This window comes from Athene noctua, chromosome Z, assembly GCF_965140245.1.
Source record: "Athene noctua chromosome Z, bAthNoc1.hap1.1, whole genome shotgun sequence".
Lineage (NCBI taxonomy): Eukaryota > Metazoa > Chordata > Aves > Strigiformes > Strigidae > Athene > Athene noctua.
The window spans coordinates 11,184,304-11,197,513 of record NC_134077.1 but is presented as its reverse complement, the minus strand read 5'-3'; the positions used below and the strand labels follow the sequence as shown (position 1 = coordinate 11,197,513).

General features: G+C 52.9%; 1 protein-coding gene across 5 annotated transcripts in view; it reads right to left on the bottom strand.

Annotated features, from left to right (window-relative positions):
* CNTFR (ciliary neurotrophic factor receptor) overlaps positions 1–13,210 on the bottom strand; it is a 208,983-nt gene that overhangs the window by 49,335 nt on the left and 146,438 nt on the right. For all 5 annotated transcript variants that reach the window (XM_074931791.1, XM_074931792.1, XM_074931795.1 and 2 more), the window contains one exon: positions 10,588–10,818. In XM_074931791.1, coding sequence (XP_074787892.1) covers positions 10,588–10,818 — 231 coding nt within the window. The remainder of the gene's footprint in view (positions 1–10,587; positions 10,819–13,210) is intronic.

Sequence of the window (13,210 nt, the reverse complement as noted above, 5' to 3'; positions counted from 1 at the left end):
GACTTCCCTACATCCCAGCGAGCTGGGGCTCCTCTCCCTGGCAGGGAGGGGAATGGGAAGTTGCAGAGGTTGCCCTGTGTCCCCAGTGCAGCACTGGAGTACAGGTCCCTGAGTTTTGGTGAGGGTGAGGGAGGAAGAGAAGGAAGAAGCTCAAAGGCCAAAGAGCAGAGGCCAGCTCCACCTGGCTGGTGACTCAGGGAAGTCAGTCACAGAGGGAAGGGGGAGCTGCTGTGGTCCAAATGCAGAGAGCAGAGACTAATCTGGCACTGGAAGATTAAGCTTTAGGAAATCTATTAGAAATGTGCCCACAACAGCCAGAGACCCCCCCATGTCAAGATCTCCTCTTTGCAAAGGCACATTCAAACCTGTTACACACTGTCTTTCAAGTCACAGAGCTGCCCACTGGGCTGTGCAACCACACCGCTGCACAGGCAGGGATGCTGCAGCATGCAGGCAGTGATGAACAGGTACGCATGTGCAGAGCGTCACACCCCAGACCAACACCTGCAGAGACACTCGCATGGGCACTTTCTGCCCAGCACCCTCTGCCCTGTGCTCAGACAAATGCCTGTGCAGTGCCTGATGCTTTGGGCTCTCGCCTTGCTGCAGGGATAGCTTTGGGAGCACAAACCGCCTTGGGCACTTCTCCGGCAGAAGTGTGTGTTGGGATCTGTGGGCCATGCAATCAGTGTGTCCACCGCCATCAGAGGCAGGGATTCAGCAAGGCAGCTATTCCCCAAAAAAGTGAATGGCACCCTGTCAACTCTAAAGACAACAACAGATGATGAATCCCAGCCTGACCACCATACACACAACCTATGTCACACTCCCTGGCTCCAGCCTGCTGGTGTCCTGAGGCACCGGCTTGGACCAACACAGTTTGCACAGCATCCAGAAAGCAGCTGAAAGGCAGAGAGCTGCTTGCAGCCCTCTGCTTTCTTCCCTGAGTGAGAGGACAGGGCACATGCACCTGTGATGACACATGACAATCCATGCCGTGAAAGGCTGCTCCTCATGAACCATGCACTGAGTTGGGGTGTGCTCAGCACAAAGCCACACACACTATGAGACTATGAAGAGGAAGAACATCCAGGGTTGAGAGTGCTCAGAACAAGGTAGCCTAACATGAACAAAAATACAGCACCAAGGTTTCAGATCCAGCTCCTAACCTCCCTGCAGTTTCCTGGCATGGACACATTGAGTGATCTCCTGGCCTCCAGATGTACAGCAGCATCCATCTCCACTCCCTACACATCCGACCTCAGTCACACAGGACATCAAGGTACCCCTGTGGACCTGACTCTGGTCCAGCCCTGGTTTTGTGTTTGCTTTGCCCTCCACATCTTTCAGCTAGGACAAACTGCCATGCCGGGGAGCTGATGCTGGTCCCTGCTGCATGAGGTCTGTGCAGGCACTGTTGATCTCGATCTCTTCATGATCCCAGAGAGAGACCAAATTTCCCCACCAATTTTCCCCTGCTGCTTGGCACAGCAGGTTGTCATTGCTCACGTGCTTTTGGCAAACAATCCGCACCCTTCTCCATCCCTTGCAACACCAGCAGCCAGGCTGCCCGGTCTGGTACCCTGTGAGCTGGCGGGGAGAGGGAAGAACGGCCTGCCGTTAGCCGCATCTGCGCTTGGCAGGCTGCGCATGGCTCCCATTGGTGCAGAGGAGACCATCCTGGAGAAAAAACAAGCTGCCGTCACCCTAGGGATGGTATCATAAACCATTTTAATGAGGCATTTTGCTCCCCCTCCTCATCATCCCAACTCATGCAAACACTGTCTTGTTTAGTTGGCAGCAAATGATAAAGACCCCCAGGGAGCAGAGGAGGGGGAGAAAAGGGACATCTGTTTAGAGCATTTCTACTGCGTGGCTCTCCCAGGCTATTTCTATCTCTTCTTGTCAAAATTTATCAACTGCGTAATTGTTTAAACAGCATTAAAGTGCTTGGAGCAAGAGCAACTGGAAATTGTCCTGCAGTTGCCTCTGGTACCGATGCTGACAGCTTGGGATGGGACTGGGGAGAGAAGGGATCTATTGGGCATGGGAACCTGACTCCTTTTCCGGTGGGGGGGAGACACCACCCCATCCCACTAATGGGAAGAAAATAATCTCACTTTATTCCCAGTGCCCTTCCCTACTTTCCAGACCCAAGACTCTCCTCCCTCTCCTCTCCTCCCCGCCCTGACCTGCTGTTAGCACACATTTATTCTGCTAAATTATTTACAGCAGAAGCACAGGCTTGAGAAACCATAGCTAATGACAATGTCTTTCATGCTGAGGTACACTGGATCCTGCCCTGACCCTGCTGAGCCCTTGGCCAGGACCTCACTGCCTGCCCAGGCCCCACCATGGTTCCCAACAGCCTCCAGCAGTTTTGTAGAGGGTTGCAGAAGCACTGGGAGCCCGGAAAAGATGAGGATTTGCTGCTTCCTGCCATCTCCTCTCCTTCCATGCAGAAGAAATAGGGTCACAAATGATCCACTGTAGGGTCTTCCCATCCCTGGGGAGACTACCTGGTCTGGGTCCCTGTGGACATGGGCCCATGTGGCTAGTGACAGGCAAGAGCTATACCCCATGCTGGTGACATCGTCAGGGTTTCTTCTTCCAGCACTGTCTGCAAACTGTGATTTGATTTAAGTGCCACAGCTGTGTGGGGCTGTGTGCGGAGAAGGAAAAGAAGTATCTACACATGGAGCATCAACCCCTTTGCTCCCTGCCCATGGCTGCAGTGACAGAAGGTGGCCGCATCCCGGCCGGTCCTTCCCCTCCCAGCACCCTCGAAGCTGGGGACCCACCGCTGGTGGGTGGCAGGAAGCTCGAGCCAAATATTTTGACAAGGGGCACTTAGCAATAGCTGAGACAAAATCCTTCCTGGCGCAGAAGCCAGCGCAAACAGAGCGCCAGCGTGTGTCCCCTCTGCTCCTCCCCCCACCCCCCCCCCCCACCCCCCGACAGGAACAGTCCCAGCCCCAGGCCACCATCCCCCAGCCAAAGAGGCATTGTCTTCTCAGACCCGAACATCCCTAATTCCTGGCACTGCAGAGCAGGGGTTGTGGAAGCTGTTTAGACTGGACTTGAGCTTCTTTAATTACGGGGCTGTTTTTGTCATGTTAAGGAGGATAAACAAACCTCAGGAGACTGGGAGGAGGCTGTGCTGCCATCAGCCCGGGGACACCACGGGATGCTGGTACTGCTACTGCACGAAGCTTTTGGCATTCATGCTAGACAAGGACGGGGAGGATTTCCCAGGAAGCTGTTGAGCTCCAAAGTCTTTTTAATTCTTCTTCTACAGCCCTGCAGCTTCCCCCCCCCTGCAGCCCAGGGGGAAAGACCCAGACTGGCCCCCTGCCCCATCCTATGAGCTCATCTCCAGCCCTTCTGCAGGAGAGGATGCACAGGTTGCCTCTGGGCTCATTTCACATGTAGGTCCAAAGCTTGGGACCCCACCAGATTCTCATCAAGAGGGTCCCAGAACCTCAAGCACCTTTTCTCTGATGGACGCTCCATCCTGGCTTTGGCTGGTCACCGGCAAGCCTCGAACTCCCCCATCTCCACCCTGGGGAGTGGTTTGTCAAGGGGGTGACCACCTTCTCTGCTTCTTGGTGCCCCCACTCCATGCAATGCTCCTGCCATGACTCAGCCGAAGGGTGAAGTCGTGATCTTTCCATAGCACGACATGAGCTCATCCATCAAATGTAGAGTCAAGTGTGGGGCCACATCCCCTCAGGTGTTGGTGGGGACCTGCCATGGGACATGGGAACCTGCACACAATTATCACCTCCTAGGTGTGCTCTGCCCTTGGGTAGAGGGTTCACAGGACACAGCATCAGCGAGGCCAGGACAGAGCTGCCAGCACTGTGGTCCCATGCTGCAGCACCTAATAAATGCCACGTGCCGCTCCGCTCGCCTCACCACTGCACACTCCTCACCGCCCCTAGCTCCCCCGCACGAAGCAGGGGGCCGCAAGAATGGGAGAGGGGATATTTTTATTGTTTCTGACACCGGCTGCCCCAGATTATCATATTTTACATAGTGAGCCAAAGAAGCATCACTCTGCTATGCTGCAGCTGGGCAGGCTGCCCAGCCCTGCAATGGGAAGGATGGGAGGAACGCAGCAGGGCGCGGGTGCATGCACGTGTGGGTGCAAACGTGTGAGTGTGTGTGCACATGGGCCACGGGGCATGGCTTCATTCAGCACTTCCCGCTGCAGCACAGCAGTGTGCATCCTGCCGGACGGGGCAGAAAGGTCGCCCGCTGCCTGCAAACATGTTTGTTTTTCTAGTCCAGATCCTAATTCGATTAGGACTAATTGCATTTGGGAGCATGGTGGGGTTTTTGGGTGGGTGGTTTTTGGGTTTTTTTGGCCTTCTCCCCAAAAAGCTGGGATGGCAATTTGAATATTGCTACCCAGCATGCCTTTCTAGCTCCCAGCTGGGCCAAGACCTGAAATCTGGGCACAGACAGCAAAGTTTGTCCGTTGAGTTTTCCCAGCCGCAAACAGACAGCTCAGCACAGAAAGGCAGCAATTGGAGAGCTTGCATACCTTGTGAAATAAAGCTGAATTTCGATGAACAAAGCACTCCTACAATCTGGTTGACCTTGTCTGTGACACTCCCTTTCTGTGGCTCTCAGGAACTGGGGGTAATTCTTGACTCTGAAGCCCCCCAGGGCCATGGGACCAACCCAGTCCCCTGTGCTGCAGGCATGTAGGGGAAAATCAACCACAACCTCAGAAATAAACCCAACAGCTTTGGGTGCATCTTCTGGTTCTGGAATATCAGCAGCCACATGCTTAAATTTATTAGCTCCATCCCTGCCATGGGTTTGATCCAGGTTAATGTAGTCCTGCCCCAAGCACTTCTTGGGCACAGCCTTTGGGCTGACCTTGCACAGGACTGTCCCCAAGGGGCAGGAGCACATTTGGAGGGTGAGAGGGATCGCAGGGGCGGGCACTGCTCCCTGCCAGCTGGCCCTGGTGCCAGGGAACGGTTGCAGGCATGTTTAACTTGCTGCTCTCGAAATAACCTTCGTTTACACGGCTGCGGGAAGGAATTGGATAAGTTCATAGGGGAAAAATCCATCAAAGGGGCTTTTAAAAAAAAACACAAGCCCTGCGTCACAGATTGCTGGACATGAGCAGGGAAATATCTGCATGCGCTGACCCTGAGCCCCTGATTCTCCATGAGCATCCGTGCCAGCAGCAGGAACACTGGCCTGAGCAGTGACACTCTTCTCTGAAGCAGAGGCATCCTCACTGCTGGCTGCTGGCGCCAGCCAAACCTCTATTTTCCCAGGCTGGTGTGTCAGCAGTGCATTCCGGCAGTTTTTCCCACCAAACCAACCTATGGAAGCAGGTGGGCAGACACTGGTCCCCAGCATGGTCTTTCTCTGCTGTTTAGCCAGTGCCCATCATGGGATGCTCATAACTGCCTCAGTGCTGCATTCCTCCCTGGGGGAGCCAGAGGTGCATGTTTTACATTGAGAGGTTACCTTCTCTGTTTCTTCTTTATTTCAGATGGGTGAAAAAGAAAAAAAAAGTTATTAAAAAAAAAAAAAAAAGATGCAAACTGCAGTCCAACCCTCCGGTTGCAGCTGGAGCCCAGCTGGGAGGAGAGGGACTTCTAAGGCAGAGAAGAGGGAGGTTCTGATTATTTATTAGTGGCCAATGTTTGATCACTTGCTAATCAGGCCAGAGAACACACTCGGGCTCTCCCGGCCTCCCCGCTCACATGTGGTTCCTGTTGCTTTGCCCCTTCCCCCCTCCCTCTCTCTGGTTTTGCTCTGTTTGTTTTTCTGTTAATTTGGTTGTTTTTCCATGTAGTTTTCCGTCAAACCGCATGTTTTTTCCCCTTTCTCTCGCCAGCCACTGCAGTGACAGACATGGAGGAAGGAGGCCAGCCCAGAGCTGCTTGCCCTCTGCCAGTCCCATTCCCACCATCGCCTGATGACCATGGGGCAGGGCTGCAGCTGGCACCAGGCTAACAACCCACTGTGTCACCACTGCAATACAGAGGACAACCTCACTGCCTCCACCATGACCTGTGTCCCTGCGGCTGGAGGACGTTTTGCTATATTTTCTCTCCCATTCAGACCCCGTCCCTGCCTGCACCCCAGTCCACCAGGCAGCAGCCTCCTTAGGCAGTGGGCAGAGCAGCAGGGGTCAGCAGCATGGCCAGCAGCACTTGGGAATCCCCAAAACTGGGCAGAGGGCTGAAAGGAGAGGTGCAAATGGGCAGAGCTGTCAGGTCAGGATGAAGATAGGCAGGTTAGAATGGGACAGAGGGATGGGAGTAGAAGGATGGACACCCGCCCTGGCTGCCTCCCTCCCTTCCCTCTTTGCACACAAGGCCTCCCCGCTCCCATGTGCGCTCTCCGGCTTCTGGCAGCCTTTCCGCCGCGCGTTTCCACTCCTCTCTGGCCCATTAGCAGTATTTTTATAACATTCTGTAATGCACGGAGCCGTGTGCCAAACCTCAAGAGCGCATTATTTCCCAATGTCTTTGTTATATCCATCCCTAGGCCCTCTGGCCGTGTGTTTCCAAATGCAGAGCTGTTGCTTGAGGGGGCAGCCGGGAGCCTGGTGCCGCACTCCCAGTACTGGGAGTCTTCCCCTCTCTCCTGCTTGTTCCTGGTGCTCAGCCCTGGGCTCAGGTCAGGGATGCCCGGCATGCAAAAAGCCCTGGCCACATTGCCTGCTGCTTCTGGCCACACTTGGGCATCTGCCACTTTCTAGGCTGCAGGGAAGAGGATCCACTGTAGGTAAACACAGAGTATCCTGGTCGCTCTCCTGTGCTTCACCTCATGTTCAGCTGCCTGAAAAAAGGAGGCAGAGCAACACATCGCTGCTCAAAGTCCCCTGGAACAGGTTGCCCTGCATAAGTGCTGCCTTCCCCTGGCTCTGTTTGTGCTCGGGATGATTCTCACACTGGAGATGGGTGATCTGGGACCGTTACACATAAGCAAGCCTGTAGGCCCTTCCTCTTCTCTGAGGTGGGCTCTCTATCCATATGTCACCCTATCCCTGGATGCACACTGTCACCACTGCAAGTGCACTGATGTCCCCGTCTTTGCAGGGGATGAGACAGCCTGGCTATCCCCAGCCTCTGCGGGGTGCTGCTGGCTTCGGGCCACGTTCCCCATGATGTGGACCCTGGTGTCAAACAACACCCCAAGGACCAGTTGAGCTACCCATGTCCTGAAGCACATCTATGAGACACCTTCATGCACTTCGTGCCTTTTGCACCCTTACATAGCATCCTGGCCCCACCAGAGTGAAATCCCCACCCCAGAAATCCCCAGGTCCCCCCATAGGCACTGGCACATCTCACTGGAGCTCCCTGGTCCTTGCGGGCCAGAGCCATTACTGGAAACACTACTGAGAATGGTCCAAAGGCTGATGCCGAAGCTCCCCCATCCCTTCCAGCAGCTCCCCTTTCAGCACAATCTGATCCCCTTTAGCCATTTCCTAAGCTGTGTTCCAACTCTCATACTAATCCACATTTTCTCTGGTTTAACTCATAATTTCCCATGTGGCATCATAGCAAATACTTCACTGAAGTCAAGACAGATTACATCGACCACATTTCTGGGCTTCGGAAATCAGTTCCCTTATCAAAGGGAGCTATCACATTAATCTGGTGTGATATATCCCTGGCAAGTCCCCCTTGTATTTTTCTCCCATTTTCCATTTCTCTCCATGTCTTTAATTGCTCCCTCTTCCAAGCGTGCCCCGTGGCCCCGCTGTGCTGTGGGGTCAGGCTGTCTGATCAGGATTTTTCCTTCTCTCAAGCACAGGAGACACGTTGCCTCTCCCCACAGCACTGGGTAACGCCACTGACCTCTCAGCTGCTAATGAGCCTTGCTAACGAACAGGACATGTCCTCACCTGGGGATGAGGTGCTCCCCAAGCCTTCAATGCGTGATTTTCTTTGACGGTGCCTCCACAGCAGAGGATTGTCTCCAGATTTTATCCCTCGTCCTCTCCCCCAGCCTGCACTGCCCTCGCTCTCAGTATTGCCACTCAGACCCAGCGGCATTCATTCGGTATTGGGCTCTTCTGAGGTTACCTTTAATCTCCCCTGAAACCTGGCTGCAGAGCCAGCTCCGCTCTTCTCTCCTCGTTTGCTCCGTATTTATATGGCTAACCGCCCTTTTAATTTCCTCTGCAAGGGCTCACTCAGCTTGACTCCTGGCAGGTCTCCCTTTATCCCTGTGCTCACTGACCCCCATGATGGAGCTCACTTTGCTAACTGACACCCCTTCCCAGTCCTCCCAGCCCTTCTCCACTCCCTCCCCACATTCTTCCTGCAGCATTCTCTGAGCAGGAGCATCCCTACATCACTTCAGGGGTACACTCCAGGTACCATCATTTATTTAATGAGATCCCCAGCACTTCTCCGCATGTGGCCCCCAGCCCCTCACTCATACTGCTGTCATCTTTCTTGTTGCCCCAGTAAGAGGGGAAAATGCAGGCGCAGGCCTGTTTTCATTTAACTTCCCGTGCAATTGAAACGAAATGAGTCCAAGATCCCTCAAATCCCAGGTTTGGGCTCCTGATGCACTCAGCTGCAGCAAGGATGCTACCACAGGGCTATGCTGCGAAACTTCTGTGAGCCATCCATCTCCACCTCCATCCCCATGCCAGTCTCCATCTCCATCCCCATCTCCATCCCTTCCTGGGATGCTCTCAAACCAGTTCCTCTGTAGCAGCCCACACACCTCCAGGGAATCAATCCTGTAGAGGCAGAAAAGTTGTGGGGGATGCAGGCAGGGGTTGGGGGTGGCAGTGCTGGGAAAAGAAACCTTGCGGAGAACATTAAATTAAAATCCAAGCAATTAAATTAATTACACTAAAAGCGTCTTCACCTGATTAGTTCCTTGCATACTTAATTGTGTTAACACTGGGCATTCACTTATTTATTTGTCACTCTCTCTATCAGGGCTGGTGGCCTCTGCAGTGTCCAACTGAGCTCCTCAGCTGCCCGGTACTTAGGGGGGCTGTGAGTCTCCAGAAAATGGGAACACGCAGTAATAGGAAACAGCAGGATTTGGGCTCTAACACTGAGCAATTCCCACGGGTCCCTGAGCGGATTGACAGGGATTACTATTAGCGAGGTGCTTAGCAGATGGAAGAGCCATTGCAAAGTCACAGCGATGCCACAGCTGCAGAAGAGGAGGCTCAAGACTGCAGCCCCCTCCCTGGACCCCTCGTTTCCTCCAGACCTCGGCTGCAGTCCCCTGTGCATTGGCATGATCTGGGACCCCTCCCCAGATGGAATCTGGCTAGCATGTGCCCAAGCAGAGGAGCTGCACTCCAGGTCCTGCCTTCCCTGCCTCTGAACTACCCATGAACACCTCCTGACCCCGACAGCACAGTTGAGAGGCCCAACTCATCTGCCACTGCCTTTTTGTCTGCCATGCTTCCTGCCTCAATACTCACTTGCTGCTGTACCTCCTGCCTTACACTGGCTGCTCCCCGCTTGCCTGCTTCTCATATTGCTTTTCAGCTTCTCCCAGCACCCCTTCCCCTTGGCCCACGTGACAGGATCCCTCCCAGCAGATCCCAACCATGAATTGGACAACATGCAGCATCCCTGAGACTTGGATTTCTTCAGTCTGACCTACAGGTGCAGTGAGACCCTCCTGCCTGATTTGCAGTGCTTATGGTGGCCATGGCTGGTCCTGCTGTGACCCTCTGTCCCTGGACCACCATCTAGGATGGAAATGCCACCCTGGCTATGATGGAAGGTGAAGAAGGTGAGACAAGGAGCAGAGAAAGGTGCTGCTGTGTCCTCCAATACTGGGAACATATGGCTACCTACACAATGCATCCCCAGCTGGTGGGGCTTCCAGCCGATGTCTCGCAGCATCCTCCGCAGCAGTCACTATTCCACAGCCAGCTATGCCGGCTGGTGCTCCCAGACACCCACCACTGCTGGTTGCAGATGCCGTACTGTGAAACACACAGTTGCTATCAGCTGTACAAACACAGCAGCCCACCAAACACACAGCTGCTATCAGCTCTCAGAATCATGTGAAATATAGCACAACTCTTATCTCCCGTGCTGAGACCTGTGAATCAGTGCATCTCGTGCTTAAGATATGCAAAATGGTGGGAAATGTGCAGCTCCCTCCAATGTGCACAGAGGCTCCTGCAAACACACAGCAACTGCCACCACCTTTTTGTTGCTTGTCTGAAACAACCATGTTGCCATAACCCCAGCCAGGACAACTTCTTCCTGGCTGTAATCCTTGCTGACAGCTCAGCCCCAACTCTTTCCACCTGTGGAGATGGTGGCCATGGCACTGAGCTAGATGGAGAAGCATCATCCCTTCCCAAATTATTCCTGAGGCATCATTTAATCTACTGGCTTTGATGCTAAGTGTGGGACAGGATGATGATTTCAGCATCCTGCTGCTTGGATTAGTATGCCACAAGGAGCTCATATGGTGGGGTGAAGTAGGCTCCCATATGCATGGAAAGCACAGGGGTTGGCATGGCAGGAGTGGGCTGTGAGGGGTCAATATGGGAGCAGAGAGTGTGGCTCTGCCCCCCTCAAAATCCCATGCTGGGGTACTCACTTCCCACCCTCAGGTAGGTCTGGTATTTGAGGTGCCAGGAGGAGCCCTCATAGCAGGAGTACTGGCCGCTCTGCGTCAGGTCAACTTTCTTCAGGATCAGGTAGGACCCATTCAGGTGGGATGCGTCAATGTCAGTGCCATTAGCCGTCCAGGTCACCGCTGCGTCCCAGTCCATGGAGCCACACTTCATGGTCACATCTGCGCCTACCCGCTCATACTGGATGTGGCTGTCTGTGGGGAGGAAGATGAGAAAAACTGGTGAGTTCAGAGACCCATGGGCATGGCTGCCTTGGAAATGGATCTTACCATCATATCCAGAAAGCAAGAGAAGGACTAGGGCACAAACCGCCATTGTACTGATGGCCAGGGAAGCCCAAGTTCTCCTATTAGCCCCGATAATTATTTATTTTACCTTAGACTAGAGTAGATCAGCTGGCAAAGACCACAGGATCAGGACTCATGGACCACCTCCATCTCAAAGGATGCTTTTCTCTGACCTTAACCTTGGAGGAGACATCTCAGGGCTGCATGTATGGCCATCAGTCAAATGCCCCACAGCATGGCCAGATGCTCACCCCAGCAAGTCACTGCCACTCCTGTATCTACATGACTTGTTGCAGGCTGAAAACCAAATGCATGCATCGGAAACTCCCAGCAGAGGGGTGACAGAGCCCCAGGACTTGTTACCACTAAACCCGAGTTATTTACTAGTGAAGAGTGGGATGCGGGCAGCTGCCCTTGCAATTCTCTGCCCAGGAAACCAGGTGGGAGGATTGCAACCTACCTGTGCTGGGCTTTGGAAAAGGGCAGCTGCTTGCTGCATGCTATGCTGTTTGTCTCCCTGCCTGGCTTTTCTTCTCTCTCTACAATAACATGATGCCTTGCTGAGCTGCTTGATTTAGCATCTTGTGAGTGGGGCAATACAGCTCATTGGGCACCAGCTGCCTAATTGAATTTTCTCAGGTTTCTGGACAGGAGCTCGAGCTGACATTCATTAATGATCCTTAGCAATTGAATCTTTCCCGTGTAGCTACACTGGCTGCGCTGAGCTGTGTGTGGCAAGGATAAAACCGCATACTTTGTGTGTGTTCATGACATGGGGTGTAGCAGGATAGGTGGATGAACAGGGAATGAGGTTCCTTCAAGGCTTCACCAAGCCTTGTACACAGACAAGGGTGGTTCACTTCTCAAAATACTCCTGGGTTTCAAAAACATGTTTGACAAGGTGCCTCCCAAGGAAATCAAGCAGCCCTGACACATGAGGAAAGTTCTTGCAAGGATTTATAGCAGCCGAAGGTCAGCAGACCAAAGGTGAGAACAAGTGGTCGTACATGGCAGTAGAATACTTCACCAGTGAAGTTCAGCAGAGATCAGAGCTGGATCAGAGCTGCCCAACACCATCATAACTCATGGGGAAAAGGGAGTTGAGGCAGTGAGAGGAGACAGTGTGCTGCTGAGGCTGTCAGAGTGGCCAAATTACAGCTGGGTGCAAAAGTGTTACAGAAGAACATCACAGTACAAACCCACTAGCCACTAACACTGTGTCAATAAATGCACAGGGATGCACACAGGGAAAGTGAAGCCTTGTTTCCCCTATGCACTCATGGCTCCAAATGAGCTGCAGCCTCCATGGAAATGTATCTTGGAGCCATCAGACTCACATCCCTGAAAACATCAGCTCAGTGCTGACCAAAACCACAAACCCAACTCCAGGAATTGTTCAGAAAGGGATTGAGAACAAAATGGAAATTGCTGTACCCTAAAAGCTGCACACAAATCTGTCCCCACGCCATTACAAGTACAGTTCATCTGAAAACAGAGCAGAGAAAGGAAACAGGAATAGCAAAGGCTGGTAATAGTCCCTGACTAAGGATGGCTTAGCAGACTTGATCCCTTCATCCGTAAAAGGACACAACTGACTGGAGACGTGATAGACACCTAAGCAATGAAGAGTGACATGGAAAGGACAAACAGAAAAAGACCGCTTGCTCTTTCTCCTAATAAAATAAGGGGTAGCAAATGAAAAAAAAAAAAAAGGAGCAAAAGAAAGTGCTTTTTTGCACAAAGTGTGATTGAATTACAGAAACCCATGTCCATCAGATGCTTTGGATGTCAATATTTGGGGGAAAATTGTGATTAAAAGAATTCATAGCAGAAGACACCACCCAGGGCAGTAAACCACTGAGCTGCCTGGTGAGGCTGGTGAGGCTACAGGCAGCTGATGGTAGGGAGGGATTGGAGAAGCATCCCCCATGCTTCTCCTGCTCTTTTCTCTCTGTTTAGACATCAGCTCCTGAGTCCTGTTGATAGGTGGGACCACATGGCATGATCCAGCCACTGGATGCCATGGGCATGTGTGGAAGCCTGAGCCCATCTGCAAAGGACAGAGCCCCAGGGTGAGACTGGCCCTGGAAGAGTCCCTGGCAGAGTCCCTGGCAGAGTCCCTGGCAGGTCTGAGTTTTCCCTGCAGATGGTCTGTCATGACACCTACTTCTGACAGGAAAACAGGACCTTTGTGGATGTTATCCCTGCTGGGAAAGGAGTGTGAAGAACAGATGGGGAAAAATCGGGTTGTAGTGAGTAAGATACTGGTGAGATGCCTTAGGATCATCTCAGACACTAG